This window comes from Tachyglossus aculeatus, chromosome 4 (assembly GCF_015852505.1).
Source record: "Tachyglossus aculeatus isolate mTacAcu1 chromosome 4, mTacAcu1.pri, whole genome shotgun sequence".
Taxonomy (NCBI): Eukaryota; Metazoa; Chordata; class Mammalia; order Monotremata; family Tachyglossidae; genus Tachyglossus; species Tachyglossus aculeatus.
In genome coordinates this window covers 106098615-106125706 of record NC_052069.1, presented here as the reverse complement: position 1 = coordinate 106125706, position 27092 = coordinate 106098615, and the positions used below count along the sequence as shown (strand labels likewise).

General features: G+C 43.6%; 1 protein-coding gene across 4 annotated transcripts in view; it reads right to left on the bottom strand.

Annotated features, from left to right (window-relative positions):
- KCNT1 (potassium sodium-activated channel subfamily T member 1) overlaps positions 1-27092 on the bottom strand; it is a 290128-nt gene that overhangs the window by 225175 nt on the left and 37861 nt on the right. For 3 of the 4 annotated variants that reach the window (XM_038744728.1, XM_038744727.1, XM_038744729.1), the window contains exon 1: positions 26154-26302. In XM_038744728.1, coding sequence (XP_038600656.1) covers positions 26154-26248 — 95 coding nt within the window. In that variant the 5' untranslated portion in view covers positions 26249-26302. Of the gene's footprint in view, positions 1-26153; positions 26343-27092 lie in introns of those variants that run through there. The other variant, XM_038744726.1, reaches the window with a different exon arrangement.

Below are 27092 nucleotides of genomic sequence, written 5' to 3'. Positions count from 1 at the left end.
TGTGTATAAAGTCCATCATCTCCCAGTTCCACCCTCTATCAGGGAAGTCCACCTACAAACCTTTCTCCTTGCCTAACTTCCAACCCCCATAGCACCCTCAACATTATCCCTCCAGGGAGCTTTATGGTTTACAGGAATTGGGCTTATTTTTTTCCTTGTTGACCACATTTAAAATGCCAGCTGAAAATGTGATTTCCAAGGTCTTGACGCAAGCCTTTGACAAAGAACCCTGATTTTTCCAGCAGCAAGAGAAAAGGCTTGTGCTGCTACCACTGATTAGCCTGACGTGCATAAAAGGGCTTGATACAGTGTTCTTGGAATTCGGCTCAGTGCCAAAATGACCTCTTTTTTTCAAAGTGGCACTACACACTTCAAACACCGAACAATCTGAACAGGGTTTACTGGGCTGAGAAAGTTTTTTAAAAATAGTGTATGGGAGTAAAAGTCTAGCCTTTAGCACTGTTTGAAATTATACTCCTACCTGCCACAGTATCTTTGTGAAATGCATGATTTGTCTAAATTAAGGTCATTCAACCCAGACTATGTTTCACCAGGGCTCCTAACAGCTCTGGAGAAAAGAGTGTAGTGTCTATATCACGGACACCTAGGTTTCAGGAAACATACAGGGAGGTGGGATGAGGGAAATTTAATGGAGGACAACACACTTATCCCTGGCTTCCATTTGAAAGAGAAATATGGAAAACTGGATAGGAGAGGAAAGATTCAAAAAAGTGCTCTCCCCAACCATTTTTTTCCTGTGGCATTTGTTAAGCACTTATTATGGGTCATGCACTGTAGTAAGTGCTGGGGTAGATAATCAGGTTGGACACAGTCTCTGTCCCACATGGGGCTCACAGTCTGAGTCAGGAGGAGGAGGACAATCCCCATTTTACAGATGAAGTACCTGAGGCTCAGAGAAATTAAGTGACTTGCTCAAGGTCACACAGCAGATGCTTGGTGGAGCGGGGATCAGAACCCTGGTCCTCTGACGCCCAAGCCCATGCTCTTTCCACTAGGCTACAAAGCTTCTCAGCCATGACTTGGGGAGAGGAAGAGAGATCACTTAATTTCTCTGAGCCTCAGGTACTTCAGAGGCTAAATAACTTATGGAACTCATTTACTCAGCCTCCAAAGATGGTAGCAGCTTCTTGGAGGATTTTAATCCCTGGTTTTGGTAGATTGTGGGTGTTTATTTTGTTTTCACCCATACACAGATGTCTGGGATGTGCAAAAGTAAGAGAGAAGTTCATAAGAGTAAAGATGGAATCATTGCTTGAGCAAAACAAATTGTCTGTGAGGCTGTGCATGTGTCTGGATTAGACAATGATCCCGAAAAGGTACTTAAAGTCTCTCCTCCTTTCCATCGTTCAGAGGGGTGAAAGAATGGGAATGCCCTCCCTCCGCACATCCGCCAAGCTAGCTCTCTTCCTCCCTTCAAGGCCCTACTGAGAACTCACCTCCTCCAGGAGGCCTTCCCAGACTGAGCCCCCTCCTTCCTCTCCCCCTCCTCTCCCTCTCCATTCCCCCCACCCTACCTCCTTCCCCTCCCCACAGCACTTGTATATATGTTTGTATGTATTTATTACTCTATTTATTTTATTTGTACATATTTATTCCATTTATTTTATTTTGTTAATATGTTTTGTTCTCTGTCTCCCCCTTCTAGACTGTGAGCCCACTGCTGGGTAGGGACCATCTCTATATGTTGCCAACTTGTACTTCCCAAGTGCTTAGTACAGTGCTCTGCACACAGGAAGCGCTCAATAAATACGATTGAATGAATGAATGAACTATTTAAACAAAAAAAAAATCCTCTGAATCCTCCTTGACTCCATCTGACCTCTGATGTCTTGTACATGGACTCTGTCTCAGTTTCTGATACAGTGAGTGTGGAGACACATTCCACCTCTCGAAGACTGTCCCTTGGCAAGTTGAAGTCAAACTATTCATAAATGAAGAAAGATTTCAGGTTGCTGTGCTCCAAAAATTTCATTCTCACAGCTTATCTACAGTTCATCTTTAGCCAGTTCAGAAAAGGCACCAAACCCCTCTATTATTCTTCCCCGCTATAGAACATTGGTGAACAAATCCAACACTCAATGGTAAACTCCCCATGAGAATGTAAACTCCCTAAGTGCCAAAGTAATGCCTATTAACTCTATTTTATTCTCCCAAGGACCTAGTACAATGCCCTGTACAGAATAAGCTGTCAACAAATATAATAATTTATCAATCAATATTATTCATTAAGCACTTCCTGTGTGCACAGCACTGTACCGGGAACTTGGGAAAAATATAGCTATGGATTGATTAATCGATAATACTATATTCTAAGAAGAAACTGAACGATGCAAAGGTCAGATAATTTGGAAGTTGCTAATGACACTGGAGAGGTGCCATTCATAGACTTCCTGCATATAAACACACATCTCCCATACTTAAGTTACTATAAATATAATTTGGAAATAGTCCCCATGTGCTTTTAGATGTGTCATTTACAGTATTTTTTGTTATACCGATTCTAAAACTGAGATGACTCTCGTTGGTAAACACATGGGGATGGATGTCTCATCCTTCATGGTGATCAACAAAGACTGAACCATGTTGGCTTTAAAAATAAAAGATTCACTTCTGCCTCAAATTCAGCTTGTGACCTGCTCTGACCTTCAGGTCAACTCATCTGTTTCTTCTCCCCAGAATGAAGAAATAAAAGCAAGTTGGTAACTAAATCAAATTTCTCAGCCTTTAGCTTACCCACTCTGAAATTTGCAGACCATGAAAACTTGGACGTTTGTAAAAGATACTAAATTTGGGAAGAAAATGTTTACTAAAGGGAAGGCTAGTGCTCAAGAATTGCCTCAGCCTGCTTGATTGCTTTCTATTCTACTAATAGACACAATGACTTCTCACTTTCTGGAAGACTAGAAAGAGAACCAATTTTAAGGCAACTGCAACATTGAGCCAACATGTAGGTGTGCATTTTAAGTATGTGAAATGTCTTCCTTGGATTGCTTAGCATCCCATTGGTGTTCATTTGCTAATCCTCCCTAGTGTTCACAAAGTAAAAATGAAAAAAGCAGTTCTATAAATGTGGATTCATTTTCTCAGCCTCTTAGTCTCCTGTGAAACTTGCAAACCGTGAAAGTTTGAACACTTCTGCCAAAGAGCAACTAAATTGGGGAAGCTAAAGTTCACTTCGCTTTAGTAGGACTAGGCTGGACAGACCATAGGTCTGATCCAGTAATGACATTGCCTCTGGTTTTGTTATATTAAATCCATTTGCAGAAATGTAACTTTCCAATGTTGATACTGTTGGGCATTGTGTGTAAACTGTTGTGATCAAGCTTTGTTTTTCCTTCCAGGATGGGGAGTGCACATAAGACAGAAGAAGATTTACTTGAAATCCTCCATTCCTTCCTGTCCCTCCTCTCCTTTGCTTTCAGAAAGTACATTGGGCCCATGCTTGGGGTAGATCAATGCTTTTCAATCTGTGCAGGTCTCCACCCTGCTAACCATACTGTAGGTGCTCAATAAATTCTTGTCAATAACGAGTTGGAGCTCATTCTCCATTCCAACTGGAATGAAAATCCTAATTAAGGCTTTCCTATGGAAAAATATCGGCTCCTCCCACATCAAATATCAGCACAGGGAACCTGGAAAGAATTCCTGGTTGGTGCCACATATTGAGAGGACTTTCTGGGAAAGTGTTGAAGTATAAGAGGAGTTAGAAGGAGCTCAGGGATAGTATTATAGTCTCTGGGAATCAACTATAGTCTATCATGATGTAATTTAGGAATAGGCAACTGAAACAGCTGCAGAAAACAGATCGGGGGTTGTGGCCTACAGCAGTTGGAGGTAGGGCACCTATCTTGGAGGACAGATTTCGGAAAGGCAGAGAAATTAAAATTGTGCCCAGCGCTATGGGAGAAGAGTACAGCAGAGTAGTAAAGGGATTGATATTTCCATGCACGTGGAAGAGAAGGGATTATTGTTCACTGACTGGTCTGGTTCTCCACCCTTACACACCCAGATAGAGATCTCAACAACAGTGGCATTATTTTTTAACCAGAAGGCCAGATGTATGTCTGCCTATATGTTTAATGACTGCAGTATTTGTTAACTGCTTATTATATGCTAACCTCTGTAATAGGCCCAGGGGTAGATACAATCAGATGAGCCCCTGTCCTACATGCAGCTCATAGTGAAAGGAAAAGAGGTACACATGTGCACAGATACATATGCACTTATAGATACGGAAGCATTGCATTTAGAGATTTTCGAATAGACCAATATTTTCAGGGGCCTAAATCGTGGATTAAAGTGAAAAAAAAAAACCCCTACACAGAATGTCATCCTCAAATTCTCCAACTTGAAGGTTTATTATCTCTGGGTTGCAACACCAGGACTTCTAAGAAAAGTTGGGGGGACTGGTGTTGAGAGGACAAGATGGATTAAAGCTTCAGCTTTATCTACCTGGGACCACTGATAAATAGGGAGTGATATGGAGGGACCCCTGAAACAAAGAGATTCTAACAGGGACAGGTTTAGGGTTGCAACCATTGTGTAGCCTTAAACTCACCCTGTGAGTCCCTTGAGGGACAGGACACCTATTCAATTCCCAAGTGTGCTTTTCCAGAGTTCAATGCAGTGCCCTGCACATAGTAAGCACTGTGACCTTGGGCAAGCCACTTAACATCTCCGTGCCTCAGTTACCTCATCTGTAAAAATGGGAGTTAAGACTGTGAGCTTCACATAGGACAACCTGATTACCTTGTATCTACCTCAGCACCTAGTACAGGGCTTGGCACATTGTAAGCCCTTAAATACCATCATTATTATTACTAATAACTATTTAATAAATGCCATACTACTACTGCTACTGCATGCCTGGCCCTGGTCCAAAACTGGGTGAGAGCCACCCAAGGTTCCATCTTGTCAGATATGCATCCAACCTGGTCCCTCAGGTCCTGCAAATATGGCACTGACTTCTTTTTTTTTTTTTTTGAAGAGTAACTCACCCCAAGACTTCATAGGAACCACTTGGAAAAGCTAGACAGTTACATCCTCTAGACTGTAAGCTCTTTGGGGGCATGGAATGTGTCTACCAACTCTGTTAAACTCCCAAGTGCTTAGTACAGTGCTCTGCACACAGTAAGTGCCCAATAAGTGTGATTGATTGATTGATTCTTTCTTGTACTGGTACCTTTTCCTTTCCTGATTTACCTTACAACAGTTGAAATATGCTCCTGATGCACATGCCCAGGGGTTCCACATATATCTGGGTAAACCACCCCGATTTCTAAGCATCTGTTGATGATTTAACTGTGGTTGACTCGAAATTGACCTTTGTGGAAATCACATCCCCCCGTACATTTATTGAGCACTGGGCACTTCAGAAAATACAGCAGTAGTAAAATTACAGTCCCTGCCCTCACAGTGCTTGCCCAGTGTGCTGGCCTGGGATCCCAATGGCCTACTTGTACCTGTACATCTTAAGGTTTCTTCTTGATTGCTACTTGGGGTGTTTGGGAGGAGAAGACTGAGTGAGATTTTTCCTTTCCAACTTAGCTCAAGAAAACTCTGGCTAGGTTCTTCTGGGTGACAGATTTAACACCCACCACACTTCAGGAGGAAGGAAAAACAAAGTTGGGATTTGAAGGGAATCCATTCCCTTCCCATGAGCCTCTTTGGCAGGGTTTGGTTTGGTTCTTTTTCTCTTCAGGAAGGTTAAAAAAGTTTGGAGCTGCAGGCACCAAAGACTTCTAAGCCTATTGGAATTTAAGACATCATTGAGCAATGCCATCCTGAGTCAGTGGTATTCCCAGAAATAGTCTACCTGCTATAATGGCACTTCGTTGCTTGGAAAAGCACTCTGCTGACTACCCTGCTGGTCATCCATTCCCATTGGAATTAGCATCCCAACTTTCCCCTCCTTACCTAACTTCCCCTCTAATAATAATAATTTTGGTATTTGTTAGGAGCTTACTGTGTGTCAAGCGCTATACTAAGCGCTGAGGTAGATATAAGATATTCAAGTTGGACACAGTCCCTGACCCACATGGTGTTCACAGTCTATGTCAGAGGGAGTAGGATTTAATCTCTTTTTTGTCGGATGAGGAAACAGAGGACCAGAGAAGTTAGGTGACTTGCCCAAATGGCAGAGCAAGGATAAGAACCTAAGCTCTACCCTCAAAGTACTTGGAAAAAGGAATGGTCTACTGAAAGGCTGTGAAAGCAACCCCGTCCTTCCATGTCTGATTCCCTGTTTTTACCAAACATATATCTACAAGCAATTCTGATGCGCACGGTTGGGATGAATAAAAATAACAATCTGAATTTGTACGTGCTTCTATTTTTCTAAAGTGCATTCTCATCAATTTTCACATTTTAGCTTCCCGGCAACGTTAAGAGAGGCAGGCATTATTTTACAGATGAGGACACAAAGACATCAAGAGGTTAAGTGTTTTGCCCAAGGTCCCACAGCAGGGCAGTGGCAGAGTCTAGAATCTAGGTCTCCTGACTCTTGATCACACATCCTTCCCTCAAGGTGGTTTCCTTTTCCCTAGAATCCTTTGGCCTTCTTTATAGTCTACATGCCCAGAGTGTGTTTGCTTGGAATTCCGGCACACCCTGGAAGAGGCATGTCCAGACCAAATGTCTGGACCCAAATGTCTAAGACAATATTCCCCTCCCTCCTAGGAGAACTAGAGTCATCAAGCTGTACTAAGGACCCTCCAAATCCCTGGAGCCAGCCTAGCATCAGACTGCCCACCCAGAATCTGGGTCCCTCCACATATCCATGGAGACCCACATATCTGGGGAAGCCTGAGGACTCTGACACTAATCTGGATGCTGGGAATCTCTTGAAAGACCTGGATACTCCATATGGTGTTCTCTCAATGTAGAGGTAGAGGGTGAAGGAAGAGGCTACAGTAGGAGTATTGGGAAGACAACAAACATAATAGAGTGGAAGGGTGGGGAGGCAGGGAGGGAGGGAGCACAGTGAGCATAAAAGTTAACTTTAAAAGACTTCAGATCAACATAGAACCTGGAGGGCTACTGGCATCAGAAAAGAGTGCAATTGGTCCAGAAGACAGAATAATAATGATCGTCTTATACTCCCCAGCTAGAGATAACTGTAATATTGATGGAGCAGGATACTTTTTGCCACGGTTATGGACCAAAAATCAGTGAATGAGCAACCTAAAGATTTCTATGACAATGCACCTGAGTTTGCCAGCTCAAATACCACTTCAGATAACTTTTGTCTATCTCTCTGCTCAAAAAGCAAAAAAGCCTTGAAAGGAAAACACAAAGAAATACAAAGCTGGCATCCAACCCACACAGTTCTGGGCTGATGATCTACACTAGAAGTAAATGAATCTTTTATGTATTTTTCTAAAATCTTCAGTTAACTGCAACACTGAACTGACTAGACATGAATGTGAAGGTCATGTTGAAAATACCGTTCTGGCTGTGAATCTCAAGTGCATCTCAATGGTATTTATTAAGTGCTTTCTATGGGCCAGGTACTGTACCAAGTGCATGGTAGATACACCTTGCCTCTGTTTATTCTTCTTCCCCTCCAACCCTATCTTCCCCCTTCATTTTCCAATCGCCCCTCTTCCCCTTCCTTTCCCCCGTAACAATTCCAGAGACCCACCCTGGCATGAGAAACAGTGTGACCTAGTGGATAGGCCACTGGCCTGAGTGTCAGAAGGTCATGGGTTCTAATCCCAGCTCCCCAACTTCTCTGCTATGTGACTGGGGCAAGTCACTTAACTTCTCTGTGCTTCAGTTCCCTCATCTGTAAAATGGGGATCAAGACTGTAAGCCTTCACGTGGAACATTGACTGTGTCCAACCTGATTAGCGTGTATCTACCCCAGCGTTTAGCACAGTGCCCAGTGCATAGTAAGTGCTAAAGAAAGCACATAGTAAGTGCTAAAAAAGTGCATCGTAAGTGCTAAAAAAAAAACACATTAAAAAGTTCTACAAGAAAACCCCAGGGACACAAACCTCCCAGACTGAGCCCCCTCCTTCCTCTCCCCCTCCCCCCCGCCTTACCTCCTTCCCCTCCCCACAGCACCTGCATATATGTTTGTACATATTTATTACTCTATTTATTTTACTTGTGCATATTTACTATTCTATTTCATTTTGTTAATATGTTTTGTTGTCTGTCTCCCTCTTCTAGACTGTGAGCCCGTTGTTGGGTAGGGACCATCTCTATATGTTGCCAACTTGTACTTCCCAAGCGCTTAGTACAGTGCTCTGCACATAGTAAGTGCTCAACAAATACTACTGAATGAATAATAATAATAATAATAATAATAATAATAATAATAATTGTGGTGTTTGTTAAGTGCTTAATGGGCCAGGCACTGTACTAAGGGCTGGAGTGGATACTAGGAAATCAGGTTGGACACAGTCCCTGTCACGCACGGGGCTCACAGTCCTAATCCCCATTTTACAGATGAGGTAACTGAGGCACAGAGAAGTTAAGAGACTTGCCCGAGGGCACACAGCAGACAAGTGGCAGAGTCAGGATTGGAATCCATGACCTTCTGACTCCGAGGCCCATGCTCTATCCACTATGCCATGCTGCCTCCCAGGTTATAACTACTCTGAGGTAACAACCACCCTACATACACCCTACACTGTTTGATGCTTTACCCCAAGCATCTCTGACATTCCAGCGCAATTTACAGTGAAGCAGCACGGCCTAGTGGCAATAGCACGGGCCTATGAGTCAGAGGGCCTGGGTTCTAATAACGGCTCTGCCAAATGCTTGTTATGTGACCTAGGGCAAGTCACCTAATAATAATAAATAATTGTATTTGTTAAGCGCTTACTATGTGCCAGGTACCGAACTAAGCGATGCAGGGGGATGAAAGCAAATCAGGTTGGACACAATCCCTGTCCCGCATAGGGCTTACAGTTTTACAGATAAGGTAACTGAGGCACAGAGAAGTGAAGTGACTTGCCTAAGGTCACACAGCAAATGGTGGAGCCGAGATTAGAAACCATGTTCTTCTGATTCCTAGGCCCAAGCTCTATCCACTACACCATGCTGCTTCCCTACTTCTCTGTGCCTCTGTTCTCTTGCTTTCCCTCATATTTAGGCTGTGAGCCCCATGTGAGACAGACTGTGTCCAACTTAATTAACTTGTAGATACCCCAGCATGTAGAACACTGTTAGACACATAGTAAGCACTAAACAAATACCATTATGAAAAAAAAGTGAAATCCCCCCTGCCCACACTTCACCAAGGCAATCCAACAATGAATGGATTTTAGAAGAAGCTCTGCCCACAGTTGGAGTCTGATTTCCAAAAAGAGACCTCATAAACAGAAAACCAAAGTTATCGAACAGGGCACTCAACTTCAGACGTGAAGAAGTTCAGGACACAGATGTTGAGGAGTTAGTAGTTAATGACGATCTCAAACTTCAGCAATCCAATCCAAGATGCCCAAACTAATAAAGTAGCAGTTAACTGTTTCTCCACCAGCAGCTAAAACCTTGGGATAAGTTGTATATCAATTTTCAAGAAATTGGATGAATTTACAATGAAAAAAGACGAATGAAAATATGAATTCATAGTTATGCACAAGTCTACAGAAGCTTACCTGCTAGGAGATGTTTTAAGAGAATAAGAAGGCTGCTCTTCTAACCAAATTGGTCAAATTCTTTACTAAAGTGGTAAAATCATTACCAGAGTCAGCAGAAAGAGCTTCTCCAGCCTCCTACAAAAACTCATTACCATTTTGACTCTTCAATTATTTCATTTTGGGATTCTTACACTTTGGATTACCTTAAAAAAGACTAAACAATAGTTCAGGGATGCCTACTATTATAGTATATGGAATGCAAAATAATTCGAATTCATTTCCCAAAAATTCTGGAATAGATCCTAATTTACAACATGTCAGACTTCAGGAAAATGACCCCACCATATAAACATTATTGGTACAATCACATTTTGGCGGCCCTTAATCTGGTTGTGTGGTGGAGTGTGCCTGGATTACTTTTGCAGGCCCTCAAAATGTCACTCTCCAATTTAGATGGCAACTTGAGCCCTGCCACTCTTCTCACTGTTGTGTGGAAGGCAATGAAGGCAAGCATGCTTCCTGCAACTCACTCCCTTACAAATCACTCATTTGGGGAAGATCACAAAGATCCCCTGCTCTCTCCCATACAAAGGCTAATGAAAGTCCAACCAGCGCAAGGGAAAGGATTCTATAACAGCTTTTTTCATGGTATGTGTAAAGTGCTTACTATGGGACAAGCACTGAGGTAGATACAAGTCGTCAGGTTAGACACAGTCCCTGGCCTGCATGGGGCTCACAGTCTTAATCCCCATTTTACAAATGATGCAACTGAGGCACAGAGAAGTGAAGTGACTTACCCAAGGTCATGCAACGGACAAGAGGTAGAGCCTAACTTCTCTTAGGAATCCATATTCCTTTACCACAGTCAAGAAGTCAACCCTTTTAGCTGCATTTTGGGTTTGTTTTCTCTGGTGCAAGAGTAATGCTGAGCTGTGATTTGGGAAATGTAACCATTGGCAACACTGCCTGTAGAGTGAAAGGGGATACCTCTATTATTACCATATTTTTTTTACCACTTTGCTAATTAAGAGTTTTCCAAAGGAAACCCAGTGCTAACACTTCAGCCTTCCTAATATCTCTGGACAGGGTTAAAGGAAGTGTGTTTAATTTCCCAGAGCAAAAATCTAGCCTATTTAGAGATTTTTTTAAATTTCTAATACAGTTAAAGGCTTCTGCCAAGCAAAATCAATGATATTTATGGAGCACTTCCTGGGTGAAGGGCACTGTGTTAAGCACTTGGGAGAGCAAAATACAACAGAGCTCATAAGCACAGTCCCTTCCTGCAACAAGTTTACAGTCTAGAGGGGAGAACAAAACCTTCATTGTTATACTGCAAGTTAGGGAAGAGTCCTAATTTTCCCAGGCTCTCTGGCCAAACGTTCACCTCCAGAGTCCAGGGGCTCCTATCCCAGCAAGACTATTGCTTCGGCTCCTTACTGATCTCCTGTTTCCACACTCTCCCTTTTCCAGTCCATACGTCACTCTGCTGCCCAGATTATTTTTCTAAAACAATCAATCAGTAGTATTTATTGCAGGCTTACTATGTGCAAAGCATTGTACTAAGTCCTTGGGAGGGTATAATAGAGATTGTAGACCTGATCCTAGCCAACAAGGGGCTGATTCATTCAATCGTATTTTGTTCAATCATATTTATTGAGCACTTACTGTGTGCAGAGCACTGGACTAAGTGCTTTGCAGAGCACTGTACTAAGCTGATGGCAGGGAGACCAACAGCAAAATAAATTCCTGGGAAAGGGAAGCAACAGCTTATAAATGGACGGTGGGACAGTGGAAGGAATGGTTCAGGGTGAGTATCTAAGTGCTTATGTGATGCAGATGAGCTGAAATGGCAGCAGAAAAGGGAAACAGGTTGGGGAAATAATACTACTTATGGTACTTGTTAGGTGCTTACTACAGAGATACAAAGCTACCAGGTTGGGCACAACTGCCCCACATGCAGATTATAGTTTAAGTAGGAGGGAGTAGGATTTAATTCCCATTTCACAGAGGAAAATGAGATGAGAACTTAATCAGGGAATGCTTCCTGGAGGAGATATGACTCCAAGAAGGCTTTGAAAATGGGAAGAGAAGTGGTAAAGAGTTCTGAGCAGAAGGGAGGGCTTGAGCCAGAGGCTAGTGGTGAGAGAGACAAGAACGTTTTTATTCTCTGTCTCCCCCTTTTAGACTGTGAGCCCACTGCTGGGTAGGGACTGTCTCTATATGTTGCCAACTTGTACTTCACAAGCGCTTAGTACAGTGCTCTGCACACAGTAATTGCTCAATAAATACGATTGATTGAATGATTGATTAAGAGGACTGAAGCTGGAGAACTGGAGTGTAGTGGGAGAGGAGCAAATACAAGTAGTGTGGAGAGAACCAACTGCCTGCCTTAAAGCCACTGGTCAGGAGTTTCTAGTTACTGCATAGAGGAAACATCATTCTGTCCTCTTCACCCCAGTCCTTCAAAACCTTCAGTGGTTGCCCCTTGAAACAGCCAGAATCCACTGACTATTGGCTTTAAGGCATTCGATCAGTGGTCGCCTTACTTAACTCTCTTCTCCCACGATACTCCAGTTCGCACTCTGCCTTCCTCCCAAGCCCACCCGCTCCCTAGGCCTTGCTCTAGGCTTGCCCTCCTCCAGCCCTTTTCTTGTTCATGCTCTTTCTCCTACCTGGAACTCCCCCTTTTCTTGCACCCAACGGAAAAGGATTTTGCCTAATTCCCACCTGTGGGTTATTTCCCAGTTCTTAGCACAGTGCTCTGCATACAGTAAGCACTTAGTAAATACCATTATTACTACTATCATCTTAAATCTGGATCACAACTCCATCTCCAAAGTTCTCCTGAAAACCATTCCTCAATTAATTCACAACGCCCAGTCACATCAACCTAACACCCACCCATAGCACCTGTGTACTTTATTCCTAGTCTCGACACTTGGATACATGTGCATATTTTCATTTATTTATATATTCTATTTATATAGTTATCTGTACATGCAATTATTTGTTCAGCTGTTTCGTTCTGATGTGTTAGTATCGTGTCCTGCTTTGCCCTTGCTCTTCTTTCGGCTTTTATTATCTCTAAATAATGTCTGCCCGTCCTTCCTGTAAGACTAAGTTCACTGAGGGCAGGGGATCTGGGGCTTGCTGCTGTTCCTGCCCTGCCCCAAGCCAGCTGTATGACCTCAGGAAAGTCACTTAACTGCTCTGTGCCTCGGTTTTTCCTCATCTATAAAATGGGAATACCATACCTGCCTCTCTCTGGCTTAGTGAGATATTGAGAGAATAAAATGAAGTAACCGATGAGAAAGTGCTTTGGAAAATGAAAAGCTTTATACAGATTCAAGGTAGTGTCATTGTTTTTACTGGGAAAACAAATCAAGTCACATGTCCCGCCAGCTGTGAGGAAATCAAAACAAAAGAGCTGTTGGAGTTGACTGTACCGAATGATGGCTGCTGAAGTGTTGGAGAGGCAGCAGCCCTGCTCGGGAACACTGTGGAAACCTAAGGAGCCTTAGTTTGAATTGCTCCGCGCATCCTGGAAGGGGAAGTAGATTAAAGTACTGCCTGCCTCATGTGAACCATGTTCTCTGGAAGATCACAACTGTGGCACTGAATGCAAAGCCAAAAACAAACAGAAACCTTTAGTGCAGCAAAAAGAAACCACATTTTTGCACTGAACCATGCTTACATGGGACTGAGGGATGTAGAATGGTCTTCTTTGCCACACTCACACAGATCAAATCACAGACAAGAGTTTCTTCAAACCCCCAAAGAATAGCTCCTCTCTCAGGACTGCACCTGTACAGTTTCCAGTACACTACCAGTCTCGGCTACAGGAGGAAGAGTCAAGCAGAGGCATGTCCATTCCATTCCTAGCTTAGGCAGTGGCTAGCGAGTGGAAGGCAATCTGTTACAAGTCAAAACTCACCTGTGCTGGGTAGCAGCAGCATGGGAGAGAGTTGAAGGCAGAGACTCAAGTTTACTGTGCAGAAGAAGGAGATGGTAACCCACTTCTGTATTTTTAACAAGAAAACTCTATGTGTACACTACCAGAATGATTGCAGATGGAGGTGGGGTATTCTGGGAGAGAAACGTCCATGGTGTCGCTATGGGTCGGAGACAACTCGACGGCATAAGACAGGACAGGACAAAGAATAGATAAATACCAAGGATAAAGCCAAGTGCCATCAAAAACAGTACTGACTGACTACTTGTATGCAGAACCCTACATTAAGAACTGGAGAGACATATAGAAGAAATAAAAACTCAATGCCCACATTCAAGGAACTTACAGTCTTGAATAGGAAAATCTCCAGTGGTTGCCTATCAACCTCTGTATCAAGCAGACACTCCTCACTACTGGCTTTAAAGCTCTCCATCACCCTGCCCCCTCCTACCTCACCTCCCTTCTCTCCTTCTACATCCCAACTCGCACACTCCACTCCCCTGGTGCTACCCTTCTAACTGAGCCTCATTCTCTCCTGTCCTGCCATCAACCCCTGGCCCATGTCCTACCTCTGGTCTGGAATGCCCTTCCTTCTCAAATCCGCCAAACTATCACACTTCCCCCCTTCAAAGCCCTACTGAAAGCTCACCTCCTCCAGGAGGTCTTCCCAGACTAAGCCCCCCTTTTCCTCTGCTTCCCCCCCTTCCCCATTGCCTCGACTTGCTCCCTTTGCTCTACCCCCCTCCCCGCCTCACAGAACTTGTGTATATATGTACATATTTATCATTAAAATTCTATTTATTTTTATTAATGATTGGTATATATCTATAATTCCACTTACTTATAATAATGCTACTGATGCCGGTTTACTTGTTTTGATGTCTGTCTCCCCCGTTCTAGACTGTGAGCCCGTTCTGAGCAGGAATTGTCTGTATTTGTTGCTGAATTGTACTTTCCAAGTGCTTAGTACAGTGCTCTGCACACAGTAAGCGCTCAATATGAATGAATGAATGATATGAAAGGGGAGGACTTGAGCAAGAGGATGGCAATGGGTGAGACAAGAACTAGGCACAGTGAGTAAGTCAAGTGGAGGTTAATTCAGCAGATAGTTAGTTCCCAGAAATAGTAGTCTTACCCTCTCTCTGGCCTACTGCAGAAAGTTCCCATAGCCATTCCCGCCAAGCACTAACTGGCTGAAAACTTACTGCTCCCCCTCTTCAAAAAAAAAAGTTAAACACTTGCTATATTCCAGGCACTGTACAAACTGCTAGGGTAGACACAAGATAATCAGGTTGGACACAGTCCACGTCCCACATGGGGCTCAAAGTCTTAATTCCTATTTTACAGATGAGGGAACTGAGGCACAGAGAAGTGAAGTGATTTGCCCAAGGTCACACAGCAGACAAGTGGTGGAACCAGGGTTAGAATGCAGGTCCTTTTGACTCCTGGACCTGTGCTCTATCCACTAGTTCCATGGGTCTAGGGAGCAAAGTTGAAAACCTGCCCCCAAAGCAAAGCATTCACTTCCATCAATCAATGGCATTACTGTGTGCAAAAGCACCTTACTAAGTGCCTGGGAAAGTTCAGAACAGTAGACTTGTCTGTCATAAACCTCGCCCACAAGAAGTTTACAGTCTTCAGGGGGAAGCAGACAATAAAATAAATGACAGAGAGGGAAAATAGTTGCGTACACGGATATGTACATAAATGACATGGGACTGGGGTGAATATAAAAATGATTAAGAGGTACATGGCCGAGTGCATAGGGGACACATAACACAGGGTGGGGAGTGGAAATGAGGGCTCAGTCAGGGAAGGTCTCTTGGAGGAGATGAGATTTTAGGAGGGTTTGAAAGTGGGAAGAATGGTGGTCTGTCGGATAGGAATTGGGAGGGAATTCAAGACCAGAGGGAGGATGTTGGGTGAGGGGTCTGTGATGGGATAGATGAGATAGAGGCACAAAGAGTAGGCTGGCATCAGAGGAGTGAAGTGCGTAGTAGTAGATCAGCAAGATAGGATAGGAGGGAAAGAGCTGATTGAGTGCCATAAGGCTGATCATAAGGAGTTTCTGTTTGATGTTAAGGTGGATGAGCAAACATTGGAGTTCTTGAGGAGTGAGGAAATATGGACTGAAGAGAGGAGGCACAGGAGAAAAGGAAGTTACTCATGTACTTATATTCATCCTGAGCACTTACATATGTTTATTCTATGGTACACTTGTTTGGATTAATTTGTAAATATCTTTATGCCTGTCTCTCCCATTAGCTTGTAAGCTCCTTGTGGTCAGGGAATGTGTCACTTGCCTCTAACTGCACCCAGTGGACACTCATATGCTATTGCTACTGCCAACAGTACCACAGTAAGATGCAATTTACTCTCTAGCAGTGAAAACTCAGGTTTCCAGTTTATCCAGAAGACGTTTTGCGCCGGCCACTTTAGAGCTCTTGGGGCCTAAGAGAGTACATGCAGGAAAATGTACGTCTTCCCTTTTCACGGTGAGAGCATCTTGTGTTCACAAGCCCCAAAGCCTTTTATAACAGCTTATGAGGGTGACCATGTCTTTGAAAATTCATTTTCTCTATGTATTTGGGCAGGGCGACTGTGAACTTTACGCTCTGGCTCACCCCTGCAGCTAGGTTTTATGCCTCTAAATATGCAATCTCTGATTACCCTCCAAGAGCTGAAAACAAGTAAAATAGCTGCCATTCTAACAGCTTCACCAGGGAAGCCAAACCCCCCCCCCCCAACCTACCCCACCCCAGCCTGGCCGAAATGTGTCCAGCTGGAGCCTTGGAGGGGAGTCGCATGAACAGATCAACAAGGGGAAAGTTCTTGGATTTAAATTGCTTTGCCAGGCTTGACCCTGACCCCCCATCTCTGGCCGATGCTTTCAAGCTCTCTGGGTGTTAGTTTTCCTCCTTGGGTTTCTCTGATATGCAGGAGAGCCGAAGGACCCCTGCCTGGCTCAGCTTCTCTGGTTATTATTTGAAAAAATATTTGATTTTGCTTAAACTCCATAGGCCTGGAACTCTTGATTTGGCCAAGCTAACCCTGCTACACTTTTAGCAAATCAGAGAGGGTGGAAGGCAGCTTGGCAAGAAGAGAGTTCAGTGACTTCCAGTGGTCTCTGCAGTCCTCCCTGGGTGCTCTCCAAGGCTGGGGGAGCACACCTGTAACCACAGCCCTGGCAGGACGCCCAGACTTCATGTTCCAGAGGGTCTGAAGAGTGCCATCAGTTAATGACGTGCACTGTCCCAATTGGGGGCACTCATGGACCAAGTGGACAAAAAGTAAGGCCTTGAGGGAAGGAGAAGACCCAGGGGGGAAACCAGCATTCTGCACAACTGAGTTCCTTAATCACGAGACTCAGCTCTTCCTCCCTATGTTCCCCCAGGTGCCTAATAGAGTGATCTGCCCACAGAAGGTAGGAGGATCTGGGTTCTAATCCTGGCTCTGCCAATTGCTTGCTGTGTGACCTTGGGCAAGTCATATCATCACCATCATCATCATAATAATAGTGGTATCTGTTGAGTACTTACTTTGTGTCTCCCCCTTATAGACTGTGAGCCCACTGTTGGGTAGGGACTGTCTCTATATGTTGCCAACTTGTACTTCCCCAGCGCTTAGTACAGTGCTCTGCACACAGTAAGTGCTCAATAAATACGATTGATTGATTGATTGATTTGTGCCAGGCAATATTCTAAGCACTGGGGTAGATACAAGGTAATCAGGTTGGACACAGTCCCTGCCCCATGTGAGGCTCACAGTTGATCCCCATTTTATAGTTAACCGTGGCACAGAGTAGTTTACTGACTTGTCCAAGGTCACACAGCAGACACATGGCAGGGCTGGGATTAGAACCCATGTCCTCTGACTGCCAGGCTTTTTCCACTGGGCCATGCTGCTTCTCACTTAACTGCTCTGGGCCTCATTTTCCTCAACTGTAAAATGGAGATTAAATACGGTGAGCCCCTTGTGAGACAGGTACTGTGAATGGCCTACTTACCCTGCTTAACAAGTACCATAAAAAAGGCGTTCAGTACCATTGAGAGGAAAAAAAGGCGTTCCTCCTTTCATCAGAAAATGCCAGACCTCAGGTACACATGGGCAAGGCATGATTGCTCCCTCTGTTCCCCCTCCTTTTGGACACTGGAACTTCCCGATAATTGCAAGGAAGCATCCCATAGAGAAGCAGATCTGGGAAAGGACTTCTGTAGACAACTTCATGAGTAAGCAGCATTTCTCATGTCTCTTTTCACCAATGCCAGAAATTTAATTGAAATGCTCTGCTCCAGCTCAAAAGTCATGGTGCAGAATTGATTACAGTTTGATTTGGGAGCTTTGTGGAGAGAGCTTTTTTCTACAAATAATCCACAAGTGGAATTTCCCCTAGATCCACTCTCTCACATTCAGTGGAAAATAAATAACAATTAAGAACTCAATTCATTCATTAAAAAAAAAAAAAAACTGTGAACGTGACATATCTACTCCCCACTCCCCCTTTCATGAATCTGTTCCCAAATTCCATACTCCTTTCTTCGAGATAAACATCATGTTTTATTGAGCAATTTTATCCCTCTTACTTCTGTGGGTGTATTAAAAAAACATATACAGAGGCTGTGGTGACAGTTATGAATTTCAGGCCCAGGACGAGACCTGAAATGAGTCACAGTAAGACATGTCTTTATTCCCCTGGAATATAATAGCCCCTAGGCCCCCTGAAACATGCTAATGGTTTTACATTTAGTTTGGATAGCAGCACAATTACCACTTGTCACATTTGCGTGCTGAGTATTCTGATGGAGAGGAAAAGGGAGGGGGCAACTGGGGAGAAAAAGTGGCAAAGGGTGCCCCAGAGAGAATGCAAGGCAGCAGGAACAAGAATTATTGGGGAAAGGGAGTGTGAATGATCTGGGGAAAGGTCTGAGAATAGATGTGAAAGCCTATTTCCTGGCGTAAGGCTCAAGGGAGGAGGTGGAGGAGGAGGAAAATGAGGGCAAAGAGGAAGGGAAAAGAAAGAGGATGGGGGGAAGGGGGAAAAGGAAGAGAAAAAGGACTCTAAACCTGAGATGCTTAACCTCAGGAGATATTAAGGTAACTACTGTTCAGAGTGATCCCTTTCACCTTTTAAAGAACTTCATGCTGCACTGTCTCAGGAAAGTAAAACTTAGCTGCCACCACCAGCATTAGAGGGTGTAATGGCACCCAACACGCAGCCTGGTGATCCTCACTCTTGTTCCTCCCTCTCCATGAAGGAGCCTTTCCGTGAAGTCATCTGCTGTTCTTAGCAGGTCCTCTTTCAGCCTTTAAAAGTCGTCCAGGAAATGAAAGTTCCATCTTTCCAGAGACATGACAGATAGAGGCTGATTCCATTTCACTTAATGCATAGGAATTCTTACCATAAGAATGCTAGAATTTTTTAGCCATGCAGCTTTGTGCTTCTTTCTATTTAATCTGGCTTGTAGGAATGGGGAAAACTTGCATCACAGTATCACTGGGCAAAATAAGGCAAGTTGCTAATCCTGAATGCAGTGACTCTCCAAATTCAGTGACCGTAAGTTTAAAGGTAATTCTCCACTCAACAGGAAAGAAAATCCAGGTTCAATTCTCCCCAAAGCAGTGTCCAGGGAAATGATGCCAACTCTACACAGGGCACCAGGTTTATGGGAATGAATATCTGTCACCTTCAAAAATTATTTTATAGGCAAAGCTCACTTCTCTAAATGAGAGAAGGCTGGACCTTCCTTACAGGGTCTGGGGCCAGTTCACCCTACGTGAAAATAAAAAAGATGGTGAGTGTGAATGATGAGTAATACCATACTGGATCAGGCCAATGCTCAGTTCATCCTACTCAGTGTTCTGTCTCTGGCAGTGGCACAGAGAGATGCCTGGAAGGATGCTATACTGACTGCCTTCCCCAATATGCATCCCGATGGGTAGGGATACTTTCCCAGTGCCTAGTACAGAGCTCTGCATTTAGTAGGAGTGTGAGAAATACTGTTACTACTAAAGAGAAGGTCATAGTGTGACCGGGAAATGCTTGGAATGCCCTCCCTCCTCATATCCAACAGACATTTACTCTCCCCCTCTTCAAAGCCTTAATGAAGGCACATCTCCTCCAAGAGGTCTTTCCTGACTAAGCCCGCCTTTTCTCTTCTCCCACTCCCTTGAGTCACTCTTTCTCCCTTTATTCATCCCTGGAACCCAGCCCCACAGCACTTATGCACATATCTGTAATTTATTTATGGATATTAATTACTATCTCCCCCTCTGCACTGTAAGCTTGCTGTGGACAGGGAATATGTCAGTATCATTATATTGTATTCTCCCAAGTGCTTAGTATAGAGAACTGCACACAGTAAGTGCTCAGTAAATACGACTGGCCCACCAAGATGTTTGGTAGCTGGTGCCCACGGAGGGCCAATCTGGGTCAATCCACCCATGAAGGATGGGTCAAGGGACGGAGCTGTAAAGACCAATATAAGTGGCATAAGAAAGTACAGAAGCTTCCCCTCCTTGGGTCATTCCCATCCCTTGCTTTCAAGCCTTCATTTGGGGATTTCCTGGGGATTTTTGACAAGGCCATCCAGCCCTCCGAGTGAGGCAGTGGAGATTCATTGGAGGAGCATGGAAAGCAGCACGGCCTAGGGGATAAAGCATGGGCCTGGAAAGTCAGAGGGCCTGGGTTCTAATCCCAGCTCAGCCACTTTCCTGCTGTGGGACTTTGGGCAAATCACTTATCTGTGCTTCAGTATCCTCAGCTGCAAAAATAGGGATTCAATACCTGTTCTCCCTTCTACTTAGGCTGTGAGCCCCATGTGAGATGGTAATTGTAACCATCCTAATTAACTTGTATCTATCCCAATGCTTAGAACAGTGTTTGGCACATAGTACACACTTAATACCATTAAATAAAAAAGAAAAAAGAGGGGTAGGAAAGAAAAGACTGGAGACAATGCAGGAATCTGAGAAAGGAGAAGTCCATTTTTTGTCCCAAAAGTGGGATGGAGGAAGATTCTGATATACAGATTCCACTCCCCATCCATATGTTCAGGGAGGAAGCACCTCAGTAGTTCCTTGCCCATAGAAGATATTTTTCTGATGTCTGTCTCCCCCACTAGATTGTAAAATCTTTGTGGGCATGTCTATCAACTCTCTTGTACTCATCCAAGAACTAAGTACAGTGCTCTATACACAGTAAATGCTCAATAAATAACAATAATTCCCTCTAAATACCTTAGCAACCCACTATGGACCTCTGTCCTGAATTTATCCAAACCCCTTGAATCTGTCGATATTTTCAGTCTACACACCATCCTGCTGGTACAAATTCCCCATTCTTACCACCAACAGGGGTCAGAGCAATTTCCTTCCAAATTTACCACTTACAAGCTTCAGTGGGTATTCCCTCACGCTGTTAGTGAGTGGTAATTCTCTTTTCCCCTTCCCTGGTCCCTTCATGATTTTGCAAACTTCAGCCACACCCCTAATAAGCCTTCATCTTTCCAGACTGTCCTCATGCATGCCTGTGGTAATCGAGAAAAACAATCCAATCAATCAATCAATGATATTTATTGAGTGATTACTATGAGCAGATCACTATATGAAGAGCTCGGGAGAATATAATCCAACAGAGTTGGCAGACATATTCCCTGACCACAGAGAGCTTATGGCCTCGCGGGCGAGATAGACATTAATATAAATAAATAATTTATAACATATAATTTAAATCCAAGCAGAGTCCAGATGGACTGATTGCTTCAGAATGTATTTTAACAGTGGGGAGTGAGAACTGACTGTCTCTTGAGATGCCAAGCCAAAATGGGGTGAGAGGGTGAACTCTTCTTTCATTAAACACTTGTGTGTCACTTTGCCTCAATGTGAGTGAATAGCTTTCCACAGAAGAGAATGCAATTCCCTGTACTAGCCCACAAGGTCACCAATTCTGAAGGAACTTTGGTACCAAGGTCCTCCTTTGTGGTTTACTGATTTAATCTCCAAATATCTGAAATGTGATCACTGCTGCGACTGGTAAGTAATGCATATCAGAACTCTGGGTCTTCAGGTATTTTGTCAAAAAAAATTAGAACAAAACAATCCACTGGTCAATTGCATAAAAAAAGTCCTGAAATCATCTCCTTCCCTTTGATCCTTACTCCACCCCCAAGTGTAAAACTGATGAGAACAGGCTGTTCGGAGGTAGGGAGGGAAATTATGATATAAAATTAGCAATTGGTGCAGAGCCTTCTTTATATCAGGAAGCATCAATTAAGAGATTGGAACAGGAAATCTGAATTTCTTTGCTGATTTATCAGCACATTCTTTCCTACCTCTTCTTTCCCCCTTTCCTTCTTCTATCCAGTGCATACTTGGTTAACATAATTACAAGAATGAGTCATGATGCTGAATAGCTAAAAAAGTTAAACGGACACTAAGATATTCCACAGCAAGGAATGTATAATTCTTCACTTGCTCCATTTGAAATTTGGTCCTTTTATTACTCTCAGAAATACAATATAAATGAATCTAATGAAGGTTTTTGGTTTTTTTAATTTCAGAACTTTTTTTTACATTTGAGTACTCTTGGCAGCCTCCTCGGAAATAGGGAGAGGGATACAAAGGAGAAATCCAACGCAAAAGCTTAAAAACAGTCTGAAAATTCAATATCCCTTTTAAAAAAAATATGAATACAAGCCATACTATCAGCCAAGACAAGTCAGTCCAAAATTCTATCTCTGATAGTGAACGCTTAAAGGAATATTGTGATGGTTGCCCCCCAGTGACATCCAACATATGGTTATAAAAACATCATCCCTAACATTTCCCTTTAATAACCTACTGTGAACCCCTCATGCGTAAAGTTTATCCAAACCCCATATGAACCTACTGACATTTTCAGCCTGCATGCCTTCCTGTGAATTCTACAGGTTCACCACCCGCTATGCAAGGAAATGTTTCCTTTTGTTTGTTTTGCACTTACTGCCTTCAACCTTCAGTGGATGCCCCTTATACTGTTGGGAAACAACAATTCCATGTTTTCTCTGTCCGCTCCCTTTCTAATTTAATGGACTTCAATCATATCACCTCTCGGCTTTGTTTTTCCTAGACTGAAGAGCTCTGTCTCCATGTGGAAGATACCCCACTCTCCTGAACATCTTGATTGCCCTATCTGTGCCTTTTCCAGCTTGATATAATAATAATAACAATAATAATAATAATAATAATAATAATGATGGCATTTGTTAAGCACTTACTATGTGCAAAGCACTGTACTAGGTGCTGGGGAGGATATCAGGTGATCAGGTTGCCCACGTGGGGCTCACAGTCTTAATCCCCATTTTACAGATGAGGTAACTGAGGCCCAGAGAAGTAAAGTAACTTGTCCAAAGTCATACAGCTGACAATTGGCAGAGCCGGGATTCGAACCCATGACTGCTGACTCCCAAACCCGTGCTCTTTCCACTAAGCCATACTGCTTCTCTAAGAAGTCTTCCTAAGAGGCCATGGCCCAAACTGCACCCAGTGATGGATGGGTTTGCTATTCTTCAAGCAAATTAGCCTCATCACCACCACCATCAGTATTTATTGATTTTTTTGCCTAAGGCAAAACATCATTCTCCCTCTCTGATAATGATAGTACTTGTTAAGCGCTTACTATGGGCCAAGCACTGTGCTAAGTGCTGTAAGCTTGTTGTGGGCAGGGAACAGGTCTACCAACTCTGTTGTATTTTACTCTTTCAAGCACTTAGTTCAGTTCTCTGCACAGAATAAGCACTTAATGATATGATTACTATTTACGCTTATTATCATTGAGTGCTTACTGTGTGCAGATCATTGAACTAAGTACTTGAGGTATTAGTAGTAGTATAATTATTATACTTATTAAGCACTACATGCCAACCACTGTACTAAGCTCAATAAATACCACTGATAGATCAATCATTTCCAACTACCCTCCTTACAATGAGGGTTTAGCAAAAAGACTTCTACAAAAATTCCATGCAACTGCCCAAGTTTCTCTTCCTTTATATGACTCCTTTAAATAAATGAAATGGTTGATTATGGCAGTATTTTTTTAAATTCCCTCCAGAAAAAAGATGTGATCTGGACAATGATCCGGGGGTTAGAAAAAAAAAATCACAGTCTGTAAAACTCCAGAACCAGTGTGGAAGTATATTTGCAAGCAATTATAGACAAGGACACGAAAACAAGCTAGCCAGTAAAGGTGTCACATTTCAAATAGACAAAAGTTCTAGTGAGAAAGGATTCTCAAGTCACAATAATTAAAAATTACCATATGTTCTGGAGGAACCTTTTGTTCAGAGTCCTTAAGACTTTAAAACACTTAGTTGCATTAGAGCTTTCTAAGCACTTGAGTCTTAGAACCTCAGATATAGGTACTGGACTACTTTGCCTAACAATGCAGTTATTTCTAGGGTGTAATTCAGCAGCTCCTTAATCAAGTCTTCAATCGATGTTATAACGTACATTAATATTAACAGTAAACGCTAGGGAACAGACAAAGACGCTAAGCATTCTATACAAGCAAATGATGAAACAGTCAGATATCAAATACTCCATCTAACACCAGAGATAACAGATTTTTTTTAGAGAGTAAAATACCTGAGACAGAAAACAAGCTGATCAAGTCACAGCCACCCAGGGAGTTAACTGAGTTTCAGCCAATTTAGAAAGCTACTCGAGCATATTACTCTGAATCTGGGAAAAGCATACACTGTCCTTTGTCACAGAACAAACAGAACTTAAAATTCAAATCTTGTTCATTTATAAAAATATTCCGTATTCACTCTCAATTTGAGACCAAGTACATTTTCTAATTACTCTAATATTCCGGTTCTTTTCTACTCTCTGGCTCTGCATAGGTAACAGAATATTAACCTCGGAAATTCAGAGGAATGCTTCCTCTCACAAATAAAAACCCTTGTTTTCTAGTCTTATACAAGCCCCATGTGCCCCTTTGTATCGGTCCTTTCAAAGGTCTAGAAATATATTATGTCATTAGTGTTAGAAGGCACCTGAATTTTAAGAGTAACATTTATCACCTTCTAGCTTTTCGATCCCTTGATGTGCACTTAATATCACTGGTCCACTAATCTATATAATAAAGACTGAAAACAAATCAAACTTACCATATCAAATTGCAAGCTCTAATTAGGGAATGAGACTTGGAAATATCTGGAAGATTCCTTTAATTAGTACTCAAAATTCCATAAATGATGTTTCCTGACTTTAGCAAATGTATTCTAAGCTTCTGAGATAGGTACAAGTGAAAAGCTTCTAGCAATATTACTCGAACCAAGTGTTGTGGATTTACAGATGGCCACATTTTGATGAATAAAGATTATGTGCAACAGTTTGCCAGCTAGCATTATGACCATTTAATTTTGAACATGATCTAGGGGTCCAGCTAATGCCACACTGGCTTTATTTGGCTTGTCATTCATGAGAATAATAATGTACTAGAGAGACTCCTTTTTCTCCACTGTCTAGATCAATTAATAAATTACAGGATAATACCTTCACTTTTTGATTCCTAAGGATGGAGCAGCACATCTCACAGACATACCTGAACTGCCACTACTCAGCACAGCAAGCGCAAAAGCAAGAAGGGCCCCAGGGACCCAAAAGGGGGGGGTGGGAAGGAGGTGTTGCAAGATGAATTAAAAGGGTTAACCATGAATTGATATTAGTGTGAGGAGGAGATAATTTATCCACAAAATCTCTCAACCTGTGAGCCACGAAGAGTAATTTCTCCCAGAAGCTGGCACCTGTGACTGAAAGACATGTGAACTAGGGACCTTTCCACAACCAACTCCTGAAATCCAATCCCAAACTACTCCACGACACGAAAGGTTTTGGCAGTTTCCCTTGAGGTCACTTCCCGTGCATTCACTGTAGATTAGCGTCAACTTTACACTGGGAAAAATGCAGCAGCCCAGGAGTCTCCACAACCAAACATAAATCATGCGGAATCCACCTAAACAATCTACCGACGAGAGGAGCTTCCTTTATGGACTCTAACACCCTCAGATTATTCCAATAGAGATGAAAAACAACAACCTTCCTAGAGGTCCCAGAAGCCAAAGCCTCAGACAATCTGCTCGGGTGGTTTCTCCAGCCAAACAGTAAGGAAACTTTGACACTCTCACACCTCGTCTCTTCAAAGATGCACACGAATATTGGCAGCTGGTTGCATCTGCCCACCAGGATGGGCCTTCTAGAGGGGCAAGTTTCCAAAGACAAGGGCTGAGGTGGGAAGGACCACGGACAGCGCCCCACGAGTAGCCAGAGCAGGCCCAGCCATGGAGGGGACCTTGAGGGATTTGGGCTGATCATCCCTGAGCAAAGGGAGCCTGCGTTTAGGACGACACTGTGTCTGCATCTTGCTGAGTGGGGGAGAAGCAAAGAGTGGGGGCGGCTTGGCGAAAGGGACAATGCAGAATGCTGCCCTGGTCCCATGAGCATCTCTGAGCTCCGAGCATCCTGGGGGTGACAAGGTTGTCCAGGGGTGGAGGGAAGGGTGCAGGCTCCTCTGACCCCCATGCCCTTGGCCATGCCCACGCCCTTACCTGTCGTCGTTCTGGAAGGACTGGTCTCCCAGGAGCAGGTCTCGGAACCGATAGCGGGGGGGCAAGGGCAGCACCTCGGAGTCCAGCTCGTTCATTTTGAGAGAGGTGATGTCCAGGAGCACTCCGCTCTTGCAGCCGCTGTCTCTGTCGCCTTCTCCTCCTCCTCCCCCTCCACTCTGGCTCTGCAGCCTGCACATACACACAAGGAAAAAAAAACCCACCAGGTTCAGAAAAACCGTGACTTTCTCTAAGGCTCTGTACAGCCCCATGAGCTTCCCCCCTGCAGCCCCCTCCCCTACATCCACTCCCCACCCCTGATAGCAGCAGTGGCCGTGGCTCCAAGGCAGCAACAGCAGCGCCAGAATTTCCTTCCTTCCTTCTTTCCCGTGCCTGGATCCTGCACGCCGGCTGTTGGAGTTCTTCACTCCCTCCCCCACACCATTCCCACTCCCCTCTGGAATCGGCACGTTGTACCAAGGAGAGAGCCCGAGATGGAGCTCCTCCCCTCCCCACTGTCCCCCAAACTTGGGATTCCCAAAAAGAAAAGGTGGGGGGAAGATATGCGTGCCCTTTGGAATTACATCATTTCTTCCCTGGGGAGATCTTGAAGAAACTCTTAATTCTTAGAAGGCAGCTCTGGTAAGTGCTTCTCCCAGAGTTAAAGTCAGACGGATGCTTCTGCAAGGGACATGGTTAATAATGCTCATTTCCTCCAGCAGGTCTGTGGAATCTCCCTCCGCCTCCGTCCAAGTTCAGGGGATAATTGGGTAAGCAAAGGAATTTAGGAAGGGGAGGGGAATGGTGGTGGACAGGGGAGTGTCTGGAGGAAGAGGAGTAAACCAAGAGAGGAAATCTGTCCCTTCGTCCCTACCCCCACCTCCTCTATTGTACATGCTGGAGAAAAGGAAGGATTGTCAGATAAACTGGGAAAGTCATGTG